This window comes from Pseudophryne corroboree, chromosome 11, assembly GCF_028390025.1.
Source record: "Pseudophryne corroboree isolate aPseCor3 chromosome 11, aPseCor3.hap2, whole genome shotgun sequence".
Classification (NCBI taxonomy): Eukaryota; Metazoa; Chordata; class Amphibia; order Anura; family Myobatrachidae; genus Pseudophryne; species Pseudophryne corroboree.
This window is the reverse complement of record NC_086454.1, coordinates 205,948,994-205,965,932: the sequence shown is the minus strand read 5'-3', so window position 1 is coordinate 205,965,932 and position 16,939 is coordinate 205,948,994. Positions and strand designations below refer to the sequence as shown.

General features: G+C 46.1%; 1 protein-coding gene across 6 annotated transcripts in view; it reads right to left on the bottom strand.

The window, feature by feature from the left end:
* RIPOR1 (RHO family interacting cell polarization regulator 1) overlaps positions 1-16,939 on the bottom strand; it is a 627,513-nt gene that overhangs the window by 441,762 nt on the left and 168,812 nt on the right. Inside the window, exon 1 of one of the 6 annotated variants that reach the window (XM_063945247.1) lies at positions 3,393-3,513. The exons of the other annotated variants lie outside the window; for them this stretch is intronic. Within the exon in view, the coding sequence (XP_063801317.1) occupies positions 3,393-3,411 (19 nt within the window). The 5' untranslated portion in view covers positions 3,412-3,513. Of the gene's footprint in view, positions 1-3,392; positions 3,514-16,939 lie in introns of those variants that run through there. 6 annotated transcript variants of the gene reach the window in all.

Below are 16,939 nucleotides of genomic sequence, written 5' to 3'. Positions count from 1 at the left end.
TGCCAATAATGACATGTCATTTTTGGGGAGAAAATCTGCAAAATTATGGAAATTGGGGTACAAGGTATGGGACGGGTATATTGGGGTGCTTTTTGAGTGGGACAAGTGTTTTTAGACTTGCAGGTGGGAGTAATCGGTCTGCATCCACTTTTAAAAAGACCCCTAAAATGACCCAAATATACACTTATACCCATTTTTAGGCACCCCAACTTTAATTTTAGCACTTCTTTTGATAAACAAAACTTGCTAAATCTACAAAAAAAATTTACATCCCAAAAAAAACACTGACCCAATTTAAGTACCAGAAAAACGATTATAACCAATAATAAACCTTTATACTGTTATCCGATATTACCTTAGCTTTTTTGGTGTGTACGGACAGATTTAACTATTTTTCACTTTTGGCACCAATTTTCACGGCAATCCCTTTTTCGCTAATTTGCGGGACTGCGCATACCCGTGAAAAAGTAAATTATCGCTGCAAAAATGGCGAAAACAGCAACCACTGTAAATTTCAGCGATTTTGCTGCTAATTAAATACCCTCCATAGAGAGAATCAGACAGCTGTATGGGTTCAAGACTAGGGCATGGTGATTATTTCTCAATATTGGAGTGTGTTTTAGTCCCTAGAGGGTGAAGTTAGAAAGACCCTGCAATGGTAAGAACAAGTACATAAGTCAGCACAGGATACTACTAACATGATCTGCATGTCAGTACGATGCGACTGTGGGACTGATACCAATTTGTAAGTAATGCCAGTACTTAAGCAGCTAATCAATTATCAGATGGCTTTGCATGCGTTGTGGATGCACTGCCCACGTGGCAATACACTTTTGTGATGCTGCTCAGAGCAGGATTTATACTCCGATATTGATAGAGACAGTCTGAGGGAGGTAACAGGAAGCGGCGGCAAAAAATGCAGTAGTGCCATGACCGTTTTCAGGGTGTATCTCTGCTTACATTTGCGAATGCACATGCTGAAAACATGGCACCAGCATCGCAGCTCTCACGTGCACTCTTCAAGACCACAGATTAATTTAGGGGGACGATGTTCCTTTAATTTGTGCTGATCTGCGTATTTGTATGCAGTTGAGATTGCGTGGGCGCCTCTAGTAATTTCTGAAAGGCTGTTTCACTTGCGTTGTTTCTTAAGTCCATAGCCTAAAAATCGCAGGTGAGTACACTTTTACTTACAGATCTGAATCAGGCCCTGTCTCTGTTAACACACGTGTTTAAATGGTGGTACAAAGGAATGGTTTCTTTATGTGAATAAGTCGTATGCAATTTTATTACACGCCTACCTGAGCAGGTAACGATTTGCATTCAAATAAATAGGGTTTCAGATTTTCTAACATTTTATACTATTGCTCATATTGATTATATTTTATTGGCCATATTAACTATTTCTTTGGAATGGAGAAAGGATCAATCAATTACCCAGTTTTGCCTTGCAAATATTTTCAGTACTTATATTATTTCTTCATAAAATCTATTTAACTACTAAAAAGGCAAAAAAGGCCTTAAAACCATTTTTTTTTGGGTGCTTTGAGCAAGCTAAGAAAACAATGTCCTTCATACTGTAAGTCCCTGTAACAACAGATGCAGACCCCTGAGAGTCCGGGCCCACCTGCAGCTACAAGAACTAGCACAAACCTCAAATGTAGAGCTGAATTATTGTGTGCGCTCCTGTACTTTACTCCTAGTAACACAGGGAGGAAGGAAATGTGGGTGGGAGTCTTCCCTATTTGCAGCACAGAGAGAGGGGGGTTTGTTTTTGGAGCAGAGGCTTGATTACCTGTGGACACCTCCATTATAAGGGGGTGAGGTACTAAGCCTTCGAGAATGATAAAGTGGAGAGAGATAAAGTACCAGCTACAGCCAGTGTTTGAAAAATGACATGTAGGAACTGATTGGCTGGTACTCTCTCTCTCTTAATAACCAAAATAATTGTGCCATCAATGGGAAAGAATCAAATGGTTTTCCATCATCAATGGTATAGAACCATCCGCTGGATTCATTAAGCATTGTTTTCTGCAAGTGCTGGAGCACGAAGCATAGCTTCGCCCCACAACCCCCATGAAGCACCAACGCCAGGCTGTGATTGGACCAAGGGTCAATCAGTGAAAGATCAGGGATGACCATCAGTGATCTTTCATAACATAGTTTGTTACCATCAATGGACACTCATATCTTCACCATTGATGGTAACCACCAATGGCCTTCCCTGGTTCCAACCACTGACTGCAATGGCATTGTAACTCTGCAGTGGTAAAAGCCAAGATAACCAAGATCTGTATCATGTGTCTAATTATTATACATATCCTTATATTCCCACGGCTATGGTGTATTCATTGCTGTCATCAGTCTGGTACATTATCATGCATGTATTATCTGCATTTACTATAAATGTATTTATGTATAAAGCGGCCCAAATCATGCACTCACTAATTGTTAACAAAGGTTCTGTTGTGGCTGGCCACACCCCCTCTGGTGGCTGGCCACACCCTTTAAGCATTGGCCCTTCATGCAATTGTCCGACATTGCTGGGCTGTATGTAACTTTTATTGTGGGATCTCTACTGTGTATAGCAGTTAGTTGATAAATGCTTTATAATATAATATGCACTGTCCTTATTGACCAATGTACTGTATTAAGAATCTCTCGGTAAATAAATCATTCCTCCACAGTGGGGTATCCTACTGCTACACAGGAAACAAACATAACTGGTTTACTTCTGCTTTACTAACCTTCAAGTTAAAATCTATAGCTTGGACCTTCCTAATGGAATGCAACACGCATGTAGTGGACATGGCAAAATGGTGTTCACTATATTACAGAGTCCAGCAGAATAACATAATGGAAACATGGAAGACAGGATTACAGACCCACTGGGAAAACCACATACTGTAAATAGCCTCTCCCTCAAGTATGCCTCTATTACAACTCAGTACTGTAAATGAAATTTAAAATAAGAATATAAAAATAAAGTAAAATGCAAAGTAATGCAGATGAATGCAGAATTAGTCACCATGCTACACTTAACACACACAGCAACAACATATATATTGCACATTCATTTTTCAAGTTATAGACCAGGAAAACAGCCTCCGCTTCCCATAAAAAGGTTGGAAAACGGATTAATTTATTGATGCATAGATAAACTAGTTCCATAAGCAGGCAGGGTAACACAAATCAATTGCTTACAGATTTATGCCAGTGTTGCCCCAGCCGCCCCCCCCCAAATCCACACCGCACAGCACAGCACAACAGAATTCATATTGACAATCAGAAAATAGATTCATCATGGCAATTCCATGCTTCACATGTATACACTGTCCTTAAAGTCACTTGCATCAACAGAAATGAATGAGCAGGAGAAGGATAAAGGTTACCTTGCAGACTGTTGTTCATTTTGTCGTTTCAGAATAAAATCAATTGTCTTGATTCCCTCATTTGCCACATTGAGCTGTGTGGCTTAATACATTTCTTGGTCACAGACTTTGGGAACCAGGTCCAGCAAGTCCAACACAGGAAAGGGCCAGGCAAGTCTCCTCCCAACACTTCCCCTGCCAAACTATCTGACATCACCGTTTTTTTGTGATGAGTCAATCCTGGAGTATAACATCAACAATAACAGTCAGACTGCCCTTTCACTCTCAGATGGTTCCTTTGCTCTGATCTAGAAGACTATATTAAATGTTTGGGAGTTAAAGTAATGAATGTTATAGGCAAAATTATATATTGTATATAACAATTGCTATTGATATATTGTGTTATAGGCAAAATTATATACAGGTTGAGTCTCCCTTATCCAAAATGCTTGGGACCAGAGGTATTTTGGATATGGGATTTTTCCGTATTTTGGAATAATTGCATACCATAATGAGATATCATGGTGATGGGACCTAAATCTAAGCACAGAATGCATTTATGTTACATATACACCTTATACACACAGCCTGAAGGTAATTTTAGCCAATATTTTTTATAACTTTGTGCATTAAACAAAGTGTGTCTACATTCACACAATTCAATTAAGTTTCATATACACCTTATACACACAGCCTGAAGGTCATTAATACAATATTTTTAATAACTTTGTGTATTAAACAAAGTTTGCGTACATTGAGCCATCAAAAAACAAAGGTTTCACTATCTCAATCTCACTCAAAAAAGTCCGTATTTCGGAATATTTGGATATGGGATACTCAACCTGTATTGTATATAACAATTGCTATTGATATATTGCTGCTATTTTTCTCACTGTTTTTAATATTCATCAACTTTATCTATGTTTGGTTTGTGTTTGTATTGCATTCACTGATCTCTTCCTGTCATTTCCTCTAACCAGCGCCAGAGGAACGGAGACACCAGTCTTTGGTTGCCTAGCGACCGCCGGGAATCACGGGAGCGACGTCATGGGTGTGCGACGCACCCCCTCATGATCCCAATGGCGGCGATATGGCTCCGGTAACGCTGCAGAGAGAAAGAGGAGGAGACTGTGGGGGGATATAAGGTAAGCCTGTCATTGTATTATTTATGTATGCTGTTTACAGATGGAATATATATATATATATATATATATATATATATATATATATATATATATACACACACACATGCATGTAGATATATATACATATAGATAGACATATATATATATATATATATGTCTATGTCAGAGAGAGAGAGAGAGAGAGAGAGAACATGCAAGGCCGGCAATCCAATAAATTTGAGTTCCTTAATTGCTCTGGTGCCCTCCCTCAGTCTGGGTGGCTGCATATAGCAAGGATTCACTGCGGCACTCTGGAGTCTTGTTGCAAAAATAGTGGTATTTATTTAACAACAGTTTGGATGCACTGTTGGTAAATAAATACCACTATTTTTGCAACAAGACTCCAGAGTGCCTCGGGCTGGCCCTGACCGTCGCTATCCTCAGACTGTCGACATTTTACATGGCAACATTTCAGATGTTGCCACTGTTAACTAGTTGATAGACTGAGGTTATCGACCTGGTGTCCGTCAACAGTTTGCACCAAGTCAACATTCTGATGTCGACCTTATAAGCATAAACGTGGTTACTATTGATCATTTAACCCAGAGGTGTAGCAAGGTGTCATGGTGCCTGGAGCAAGGTATGTTTCAGCGCCCCCCTCCCCTATACTGAATTGGGGGCGTGGCCACCTGGGCCGGTTCTAGACCATGTGGCACCCAGAGCGAAAGTTTCCTTTGGCACCACCCACACACACCCACCCACCCCTAGGTAAAACATAGTGCGCACCGAAGGCGCGCAGCAAAAAAAAGAAACGTGGCTTCATAGGGAAGGGGCATGGCCACAGTTATGCCCCCTGTAGTTATGGACGCAGTAGTTGTGCCCCCAGTAGTTGTGCCAGCTGTAGATTTGCCTCCTGTAGTTGTGCCCTCAATAGATTTGCCCCCTGTAGTTGTGTTCCCTGAAGCTGTGCCCCTGTAGATTTGTCCCCAGTAGTTGTGCCCTCAGTAGTTGTGCCCCTGTAGCTTAGCCCCCTGTAGTTGTGCCCCCAGTAGTTGTGCCCCCAGTAGTTTTGCCTCCTGTAGCTGTGCTCATGTAGCTGTGCCCTCAGTAGATTTACCCCCAGTAGTTATGCCCCCTGTAGATTTGCCCCCAGTAGTTGTGCCCCCTGTAGCTGTACCCTCAGTACATGTGCCGCCTGTAGATTTGCCCCCAGTAGTAGTGCCACCCTGTAGCTGTACAGGGGGTAGATTAGCACCCTGCAGCTGTGCCCAGAGTAAATGTGCCCCCTAGTAGCGCCGCTTACACACACTAAAGAAAAACAACAAAAAAGCAATACTCACCTGCCCCGCACAGTGGGGTGGGGGGTGGGGGGCATTTGTGTATCTGGCACTGTGGGGGCAATTGTATATCTGGCACTGTGGGGGCAATTGTATATCTGGCACTGTGGGGGCAATTGTATATCTGGCACTGTGGGGGCAATTGTATATCTGGCACTGTGGGGGCAATTGTATATCTGGCACTGTGGGGGCAATTGTATATCTGGCACTGTGGGGGCAATTGTATATCTGGCACTGTGGGGGCATTGGTATATATGGCACTGTGGGGGCATTGGTATATATGGCACTGTGGGTCATTTGTGTATCTAGCACTGCACTGGCATATGTGTATCTGGCACTGCACTATTGGGGGCATATGTGTATCATGTCCCATTTTAATTGGCCACACCCACTTCTTGGCGTACGCACTCAATACCTCTAAGGGGCATAATTACTGGGGGGCAGGGTAATTTTTAAGTTGATCATTTTTGTTGGCCCCCGAAGGATTTTATAAATATCCAAATGGCCTTTGGTAGAAAAAAAGGTTAACCACCCCTGATTTAACCAGATACCATTATACAATTATACTGTATGCAGGTGTTCCATATTCTCTCAATTCAATTTTAAAATCCCATAACTGCTATGACAAATATTTTGTATGGCATTTTGTTAAATATTTTTATTGTAAGTACTGTACCTTTATATTGAATCTAAAATGTATTAAGTTTGTCCTTGTAACTCTAATCTATTGTATAAGCATTTAAAGGTAAGTATTGCTTGGTTGCATTAACCCTTTAAATTATAGAGCATAAAACAGAATTTTAACTACCTACCGGTAAATCCTTTTCTGGTAGTCCGTAGAAGATACTGAGGTCCACATCAGTACCATGGAGTATAGACGAGTCCACTAGGAGCCATGGGCACTTTAAGAAATGAATAGTGTGGGCTGGCTCCTCCCTCTATGCCCCTCCTACCAGACTCCGTCTAGAAACTGTCCCCGAGGAGAGAAGGATTTAACTGAATAGTGGTGAGATTCGAACCAGCACACACAAACAAGAGGAAAGCCATGCTAACCAAACTTGAATCGGAACAGCAAGGCTGAACCAACAACAATACTTAACCAAATAACAGTGCAGAAAAACGAAGCACCGGGCGGGCGCCCAGTATCCTCTACGGACTACGAGAAAAGGGTTTACCGGTAGGTAATTAAAATCTTATTTTCTCTTACGTCCTAGAAGATACTGGGGTCCACATTAGTACCATGGGGATGTACCAAACCTCCCAAATCGGGTGGGAGAGTGCTGAGGTTCCTGCAGAACAGATTTACCAAACTGAAGGTCCTCAGCGGCCAAAGTATCAAACTTGTAGAACTTAGCAAACGTGTTCGAACCAGACCAAGTAGCTGCTCAGCAAAGTTGCAAAGCCGAGACACCCCGGGCAGACGCCCAGGAAGAATCCACCGAACTAGAAGAGTGGGCCTGTACCAAATTTGGAACTGGTAAACCTGCCATAGAATAGGCATGCTGTATAGTAAGCCTGATCCAGCGAGAAATAGACTGCTTTGAAGCAGGACACCCAATCTTATTGGGATCATAGAGCACAAACAGCGAGTCAGATTTTCTGTGACAAGCCGTACGTTGTACATAAATTTTCAGAGCCCTCACAACATCCAAGGACTTTGAAGAAGCAGAGGTGTCAGTAAGCACTGGAACCACAATAGGTTGATTGATATGAAAAGCAGACACCACCTTCGGAAGAAACTGCTGACGAGTTCTAAGTTCAGCATGATCCTCATGAAAAATAAGAATTTACTTACCGATAATTCTATTTCTCGTAGTCCGTAGTGGATGCTGGGGACTCCGTAAGGACCATGGGGAATAGCGGCTCCGCAGGAGACTGGGCACATCTAAAGAAAGCTTTAGGACTAACTGGTGTGCACTGGCTCCTCCCACTATGACCCTCCTCCAAGCCTCAGTTAGGAAACTGTGCCCGGACGAGCGTACACAATAAGGAAGGATTTTGAATCCCGGGTAAGACTCATACCAGCCACACCAATCACACCGTATAACTTGTGATCTGAACCCAGTTAACAGTATGATAACAGAGGAGCCTCTGAAAAGATGTCTCCCAACAATAATAACCCGATTTTTGTAACAATAACTATGTACAAGTATTGCAGACAATCCGCACTTGGGATGGGCGCCCAGCATCCACTACGGACTACGAGAAATAGAATTATCGGTAAGTAAATTCTTATTTTCTCTAACGTCCTAAGTGGATGCTGGGGACTCCGTAAGGACCATGGGGATTATACCAAAGCTCCCAAACGGGCGGGAGAGTGCGGATGACTCTGCAGCACCGAATGAGAGAACTCCAGGTCCTCCTCAGCCAGGGTATCAAATTTGTAGAATTTAGCAAACGTGTTTGCCCCTGACCAAGTAGCTGCTCGGCAAAGTAGTAAAGCCGAGACCCCTCGGGCAGCCGCCCAAGATGAGCCCACTTTCCTTGTGGAACGGGGTTTTACAGATTTTAGCTGTGGCAGGCCTGCCACAGAATGTGCAAGCTGAATTGTACTACAAATCCAACGAGCAATAGTCTGCTTAGAAGCAGGAGCACCCAGCATGTTGGGTGCATACAGGATAAACAGCGAGTCAGATTTCCTGACTCCAGCCGTCCTGGAACATATTTTCAGGGCCCTGACAACATCCAGCAACTTGGATTCCTCCAAGTCCCTAGTAGCCGCAGGCACCACAATAGGTTGGTTCAGGTGAAAACGCTGGAACCACCTTAGGGAGAAACTGAGGACGAGTCCTCAATTCCGCCCTGTCCGAATGGAAAATCAGATAAGGGCTTTTACAGGATAAAGCCGCCAATCCTGACACGCGCCTGGCCCAGGCCAGGGCCAACAGCATGACCACTTTCCATGTGAGATATTTTAACTCCACAGATTTAAGTGGTTCAAACCAATGTGACTTTTGGAACCCAAACTACATTGAGATCCCAAATTGCCACTGGAGGCACAAAAGGAGGCTGTATATGCAGTACCCCTTTTACAAACGTCTAAACTTCAGGGACTGAAGCTAGTTCTTTTTTGGAAGAAAATTGACAGAGCCGAAATCTGAACCTTAATGGACCCCAATTTCAGGCCCATAGACACTCCTGTTTGCAGGAAATGTAGGAATCGACCCAGTTGAATTTCCTCCGTCGGGCCTTACTGGCCTCGCACTACGCAACATATTTTCGCCAATTGCGGTGATAATGTTTTTGCGGTTACATCCTTCCTGGCTTTTGATCAGGATAGGGATGACTTCATCCGAAATGCCTTTTTTTTTCTTCAGGATCCGGTGTTCAACCGCCATGCCGTCAAACGCAGCCGCGGTAAGTCTTGGAACAGACAGGGTCCTTGCTGGAGCAGGTCCCTTCTTAGAGGTAGAGGCCACGGATCCTCCGTGAGCCTCTCTTGAAGTTCCGGTTACCAAGTCCTTTTTGGCCCATCCGGAGCCACGAATATAGTGCTTACTCCTCTCCATCTTATCAACCTCAGTACCTTGGGTATGAGAGGCAGAGGAGGGAACACATACACTGACTGGTACACCCACGGTGTTACCAGAGTGTCTACAACTATTGCCTGAGGGTCTCTTGACCTGGCGCAATACCTGTCGAGTTTTTTAATCATGTGGACGACTTCAGGGTGAAGTCCCCACTCTCCCGGGTGGAGGTCGTGCTGAGGAAGTCTGCTTCCCAGTTGTCCACTCCCGGAATGAATACTGTTGACAGTGCTATTACATGATTTTCCGCCCAGCGGAGAATCCTTGCAGCTTCTGCCATTGCCCTCCTGCTTCTTGTGCCACCCTGTCTGTTTACGTGGGTGACTGCCATGATGTTGTCCGACTGGATCAACACCGGCTGACCTTGAAGCAGAGGTCTCGCTAAGCTTAGAGCATTGTAAATGGCCCCTAGCTTCTGGATATTTATGTGAAGTGATGTATCCAGGCTTGACCCTAAGCCCTGGATATTCCTTCCCTGTGTGACTGCTCCCCAGCCTCGCAGGCTGGCATCCGTGGTCACCAGGACCCAGTCCTGAATGCCGAATCTGCAGCCCTCTAGAAGATGAGCACTCTGCAACCACCACAGGATGGATACCCTTGTCCTTGGTGACAGGGTTATCCGCTGATGCATCTGAAAATGCGACCCGGACCATTTGTCCAGTAGGTTCCACTGGAAAGTTCTTGCGTGGAATCTAACGAATGGGATTGCTTCGTAGGAAGCCACCATTTTTTCCCAGAACCCTTGTGCATTGATGCACTGAGACTTGGTTCGGTTTTAGGAGGTTCCTGATTAGCTCGGATAACTCCCTGGCTTTCTCTTCCGGGAGAAACACCTTTTTTCTGGACTGTGTCCAGGATCATCCCTAGGAAACAGAAGACAAGTCGTCGGAACCAGCTGCGATTTTGGAATATTGAGAACCCAATCGTGCTGCCGCAACACTACCTGAGATAGTGCTACACCGACCTCCAACTGTTCCCTGGATCTTACCCTTATCAGGGAATCGTCCAAGTAAGGGATAACTAAAATTTCCTTCCTTCGAAGGGATATCATTTCGTCCATTACCTTGGTAAAGACCCGGGGTGCCGTGGACCATCCCTACGGCAGCGTCTGAACCGATAGTGACAGTTCTGTACCATAACCTGAGGTACCCTTGGTGAGAAGGGTAAATTTTGACATGAAGGTAAGCATCCTTGATGTCCCGAGACATCATGTAGTCCCCTTCCTCCAGGTTCGCAATCACTGCTCTGAGTGACTCAATCTTGAATTTGAACCTCTGTATGTAAGTGTTCAAAGATTTTAGATTTTAGAATCGGTCTCACCGAGCCGTCTGGCTTCGGTACCACAATAGTGTGGAATAATACCCCGTTCCCTGTTGCAGGAGGGGTACCTTGATTATCACCTGCTGAGAATACAGCTTGTGAATGGCTTCCAAAACTGCCTCCCTGTCAGAGGGAGACGTCGGTAAAGCCGACTTTTGGAAACGGCGAGGGGGAGACGTCTCGAATTCCAATATGTACCCCTGAGATATTACCTGAAGGATCCAGGGGTCTACTTGCGAGTGAGCCCACTGTGCACTGAAATTCATTGAGAACGGGCCCCCACCGTGCCTGAGCTTGTAAAGCCCTAGCGTCATACTGAGGGCTTGGCAGAGGCGGAAAAGGGTTTCTGTTCCTGGGAACTGGCTGATCTCTGCAGCCTTTTTCCTCTCCCTCTGTCATGAGCAGAAAAGAGGAACCTTTTGTCCGCTTGCCAACAAAAAGACTGCGCCTGATAATACGGCGTCTTATTTTGAGAGGCGACCTGGGGTACAAACGTGGATTTCCCAGCTGTTGCCGTGGCCACCAGGTCTAAAAGACCGACCCCAAATGTCCCCTTTCAAAGGCAATACTTCCAAATGCCGTTTGGAATCCGCATCACCTGCCCATTTTACTGGTAGACTTGGACAACGCACTTATACTTGATGCCAGTCGGCAATTATTCCGCTGTGCATCATGCATATATAGAAATGCATCTTTTAAATGCTCTATAGGCAATAATATACTATCCTTATCTAGGATATCAATATTTCCAGTCAGGGAATCCGACCATGCCAACCCAGCACTGCACCTCCAGGCTGAGGCGATAGCTGGTCGCAGTATAACACCAGTATGTGTGTAAATACCTTTTTTGGATACCCTCCTGCTTTCTATCAGCAGGATCCTTAAGGGCGGCCATCTCATGAGAGGGTAGAGCCCTTGTTCTTACAAGCGTGTGAGCGCCTTATCCCCCCTAGGGGGTGTTTCCCAACGCATCCTAACCTCTGGCGGGAAAGGGTATGCAGCCAATACTTTTTAAGAAATTATTGTTATCGGGGGGAAACCCACGCATCATCACACACCTCATTTTATTTCTCAGATTCAGGAAAACTACAGGTAGTTTTTCCCTCACCGAACATAATACCCCTTTTTTGGTGGTACTCGTATTATCAGAAATGTATAAAAACATTTTCCATTGTCTCAATCATGTAACGTGTGGCCCTACTGGAAATCACGGTTGTCTCTTCACCGTCGACACAGGAGTCAGTATCCGTGTCGGCGTCTGTATCTGCCATCTGAGGTAACGGCCGCTTAGAGCCCCTGACGGCCTATGAGACGTCTGGACAGGCACAAGCTGAGTAGCCGGCTGTCTCATGTCAACCTTTATATAGAGCTGACACTGTCACGTAATTTTCAACAGTACATCCACTCAGGTGTCGACCCCCTAGGGGGTGACATCACTGTTACAGACACTCTGCTCCGTCTCCACATCATTTTTCTCCTCATACATGTCGACACCAACGTACCGACATACAGCACACACACAGGGAATGCTCTGATAGAGGACAGGACCCCACTAGCCCTTTGGGGAGACAGAGGGAGAGTATGCCAGCACACACCAGAGCGCTATATATATACAGGGATAACCTTATATAAGTGTTTTTCCCCTTATAGCTGCTGTATGTTTTAATACTGCGCCTAATTAGTGCCCCCCTGTCTTTTTTTGACCCTTTCTGTCTGCAGGGAAGAACCAGGGAGCTTCCCTCCAACTGAGCTGTGAGGGAAAATGGCGCCAGTGTGCTGAGGAGATAGGCTCCGCCCCCTTTTCGGCGGCCTTATCTCCCGGTTTTTTGTATATTCTGGCAGGGGTTAAATGCATCCATATAGCCCAGGAGCTATATGTGATGCATTTTTTGCCATGTAAGGTATTTCTGTAATGTTTTATTGCGTCTCAGGGCGCCCCCCCCCCCCCAGCGCCCTGCACCCTCAGTGACTGGAGTATGAAGTGTGCTGAGAGCAATGGCGCACAGCTGCAGTGCTGTGCGCTACCTTATTGAAGACAGGAACGTCTTCTGCCGCCGATTTTCCCGGACCTCTTCGCTCTTCTGGCTCTGTAAGGGGGCCGACGGCACGGCTCCGGGACCCATCCAGGCTGGACCTGTGATCGTCCCTCTGGAGCTAATGTCCAGTAGCCAAGAAGCCCAATCCACTCTGCACGCAGGTGAGTTCGCTTCTTCTCCCCTTAGTCCCTCGATGCAGTGAGCCTGTTGCCAGCAGGTCTCACTGAAAATAACAAACCTAAACTAAAACTTTCACTAAGAAGCTCAGGAGAGCCCCTAGTGTGCACCCTTCTCGTCGGGCACAGAAATCTAACTGAGGCTTGGAGGAGGGTCATAGGGGGAGGAGCCAGTGCACACCATTTAGTCCTAAAGCTTTCTTTAGATGTGCCCAGTCTCCTGCGGAGCCGCACTCTCCCTCCCGTTTGGGAGCTTTGGTATAATCCCCATGGTCCTTACGGAGTCCCCAGCATCCACTTAGGACGTTAGAGAAAATCAATTTGAGGCTCTTGTGAGACAATGCCCCCAGTTCCGACACTCGCCTGGCCGAAGCCAGGGCTAGCAGTGTAACTGTCTTCCACGTAAGAAACGTCCACTGCCTGTAAGGACTCAAACCAATCCAACTGGAGGATGTGCAACACAACATTGAGATCCCAAGGTGCCGTAGGAGGCACAAAGGGTGGTTGGATGTGTAGAACACCTTTCAAAAAGGTCTGAACCTCCAGAAGAGATGCCAATTGTTTCTGGAAGAAAATGGACAAGGTTGAAATCTGAACTTTTAAAGGCGCCCAAACGTAGGCCCACATCGACTCCAGCCTGCAGAAAAAGAAGAAAACGTCTCACCTTAAATTCGGCTGCAGGAATTTTCCTGGTGTCACACCAAGAGACGTACATCTTCCAAATACTTCCAATGCTTAAGCGTTACCCCTTTCTGGCTTGGATCAAAGTAGGAATCAAAATATCCGGAATCCCTTTCTAGAATCTGACGCTCAACCTCCATGCCGTCAAACGTAGCCGCGGTAAGTCTTGATAGACGAACGGTCCTTGCTGCAGAAGATCCTCATAAAGAGGAAGAGGCCACTGGTCCTCCAGGAGTAACTCCAGTAGATCCGTGTACCAGGTCCTTCTTGGCCAGTCCAGAGCAATGAGAATTGCTTGCACCTGTTCCCTTTTTATTCTTTTGAGAACCTTTGGGATCAACGGAAGAGGCGGAAACACATCCACCATCTGGTAGACCCATGGAGTCACCAGAGCGTCCACCGCCACTGCTTGTGGGTCTCTCTACTTGGAACAATACATCTTGAGCTTCTTGTTGAGACGAAACGCCATCATGTCGATTTGAGGAATCTCCCATTGATGTGTCAAGGACTCGAACACCTGCGGGTGAAGTCCCCACTCTCCTGGATGGAGGTCATGTCTGCTTAGGAAGTCTGCCTACCAGTTGTCCTCTCCAGGAATAAATATCGCCGACAATGCCACCGCGTGCCTTTCCACCCAGAGAAGGATTCTTGTTACCTCTGACATGGCTGCTCTGCTCTTCTTTCCGCCCTATCGGTTTATGTGAGACACCGCCGTCACGTTGTCTGACTGGACTTGAACGGCTCGATCTCGAAGAAGATGGGACGCTAGGAGAAGGGCGTTGTATATTACCCTTAGTTCCAGAATGTTGATCGGAAGGACGGCTTCCCGACATGACCACTTTCCTTGGAACTGCTCCCCTTGGGCGACTGCTCCCCAACCTCTGAGGCTTGCGTCTGTGGTTAGCAGAATCCAAACTTGAATCCCGAACCTTCGGCCTTCTGTTGGGTGAGACGTCTGAAGCCGCCACAAAAGGGAGATCATGGCCTTTGGCGATATAAGAATCCTCTGGTGCATGTGAAGATGCGATCCGGACCACTTGTCCAACAGATCCAGCTGGAAGGGTCTTGCGTGAAACCTTCTGTACTGTAGAGCCTCGTAAGAGGCTACCATCTTTCCTAGGAGGCGAATGTAAAGATGCACTGATATCCGAGACAATCTTAGGACATCCCGCACCATTGACTGGATCACCAATGCCTTTTCCATTGGAAGGAATACCCTCTGTGCCTCCATATCCCTTTCCTCCAGACCAGAGATCACTGCTCTCAGAGACTCCATCTTGAACTTGAACACCCATAAATACGAGTTCAGCGACTTGAGGTTTAAAATGGGCCTTACTGAACCGTCCGGCTTCGGCACTACAAACACGTTGGAATAAATAAGATTTTACTTACCGATAAATCTATTTCTCGGAGTCCGTAGTGGATGCTGGGGTTCCTGAAAGGACCATGGGGAATAGCGGCTCCGCAGGAGACAGGGCACAAAAAGTAAAGCTTTTTCCGATCAGGTGGTGTGCACTGGCTCCTCCCCCTATGACCCTCCTCCAGACTCCAGTTAGGTACTGTGCCCGGACGAGCGTACACAATAAGGGAGGATTTTGAATCCCGGGTAAGACTCATACCAGCCACACCAATCACACCGTACAACTTGTGATCTAAACCCAGTTAACAGTATGATAACAGCGGAGCCTCTGAAAGATGGCTTCCTTCAACAATAACCCGAATTAGTTAACAATAACTATGTACAATTTATGCAGATAATCCGCACTTGGGATGGGCGCCCAGCATCCACTACGGACTCCGAGAAATAGATTTATCGGTAAGTAAAATCTTATTTTCTCTATCGTCCTAGTGGATGCTGGGGTTCCTGAAAGGACCATGGGGATTATACCAAAGCTCCCAAACGGGCGGGAGAGTGCGGATGACTCTGCAGCACCGAATGAGAGAACTCCAGGTCCTCCTTAGCCAGAGTATCAAATTTGTAAAATTTTACAAACGTGTTCTCCCCTGACCACGTAGCTGCTCGGCAAAGTTGTAATGCCGAGACCCCTCGGGCAGCCGCCCAAGATGAGTCCACCTTCCTTGTGGAGTGGGCCTTTACAGATTTAGGCTGTGGCAGGCCTGCCACAGAATGTGCAAGTTGGATTGTGCTACAGATCCAACGAGCAATCGTCTGCTTAGACGCAGGAGCACCCATCTTGTTGGGTGCATACAATATAAACAACGAGTCAGATTTTCTGACTCCAGCTGTCCTTGCAATATATATTTTTAATGCTCTGACAACGTCCAGTAACTTGGAGTCCTCCAAGTCACTTGTAGCCGCAGGCACTACAATAGGCTGGTTCAGATGAAATGCTGACACCACCTTAGGGAGAAAATGCGGACGAGTCCGCAGTTCTGCCCTGTCCGAATGGAAAATCAGATATGGGCTTTTGTAAGATAAAGCTGCCAGTTCTGACACTCTCCTGGCCGAAGCCAGGGCTAGTAACATGGTCACTTTCCATGTGAGATATTTTAAATCCACCTTTTTTAGTGGTTCAAACCAATGAGATTTTAGAAATTCCAAAACCACATTGAGATCCCACGGTGCCACTGGAGGCACCACAGGAGGCTGTATATGCAGCACTCCCTTAACAAAGGTCTGGACTTCAGGGACTGAAGCCAATTCTTTTTGAAAGAAAATCGACAGGGCCGAAATTTGAACCTTAATAGATCCCAATTTGAGACCCATAGACAATCCTGATTGCAGGAAATGTAGGAATCGACCCAGTTGAAATTCCTCCGTCGGAGCACTCCGATCTTCGCACCACGCAACATATTTTCGCCAAATTCGGTGATAATGTTGCACGGTTACTTCCTTCCTTGCTTTAATCAAAGTAGGAATGACTTCTTCCGGCATGCCTTTTTCCTTTAGGATCCGGCGTTCAACCGCCATGCCGTCAAACGCAGCCGCGGTAAGTCTTGAAACAGACAGGGACCCTGCTGAAGCAAGTCCCTCCTTAGAGGTAGAGGCCACGGATCTTCCGTGATCATCTCTTGAAGTTCCGGGTACCAAGTCCTTCTTGGCCAATCCGGAACCACTAGTATCGTTCTTACGCCTCTTTGCCGTATAATTCTCAATACTTTTGGTATGAGAGGCAGAGGAGGAAACACATACACCGACTGGTACACCCAAGGCGTTACCAGCGCGTCCACAGCTATTGCCTGCGGATCTCTTGACCTGGCGCAATACCTGTCCAGTTTTTTGTTGAGGCGAGACGCCATCATGTCCACCATTGGTCTTTCCCAACGGGTTACCAGCATGTGGAAGACTTCTGGATGAAGTCCCCACTCTCCCGGGGAAAGATCGTGTCTGCTGAGGAAGTCTGCT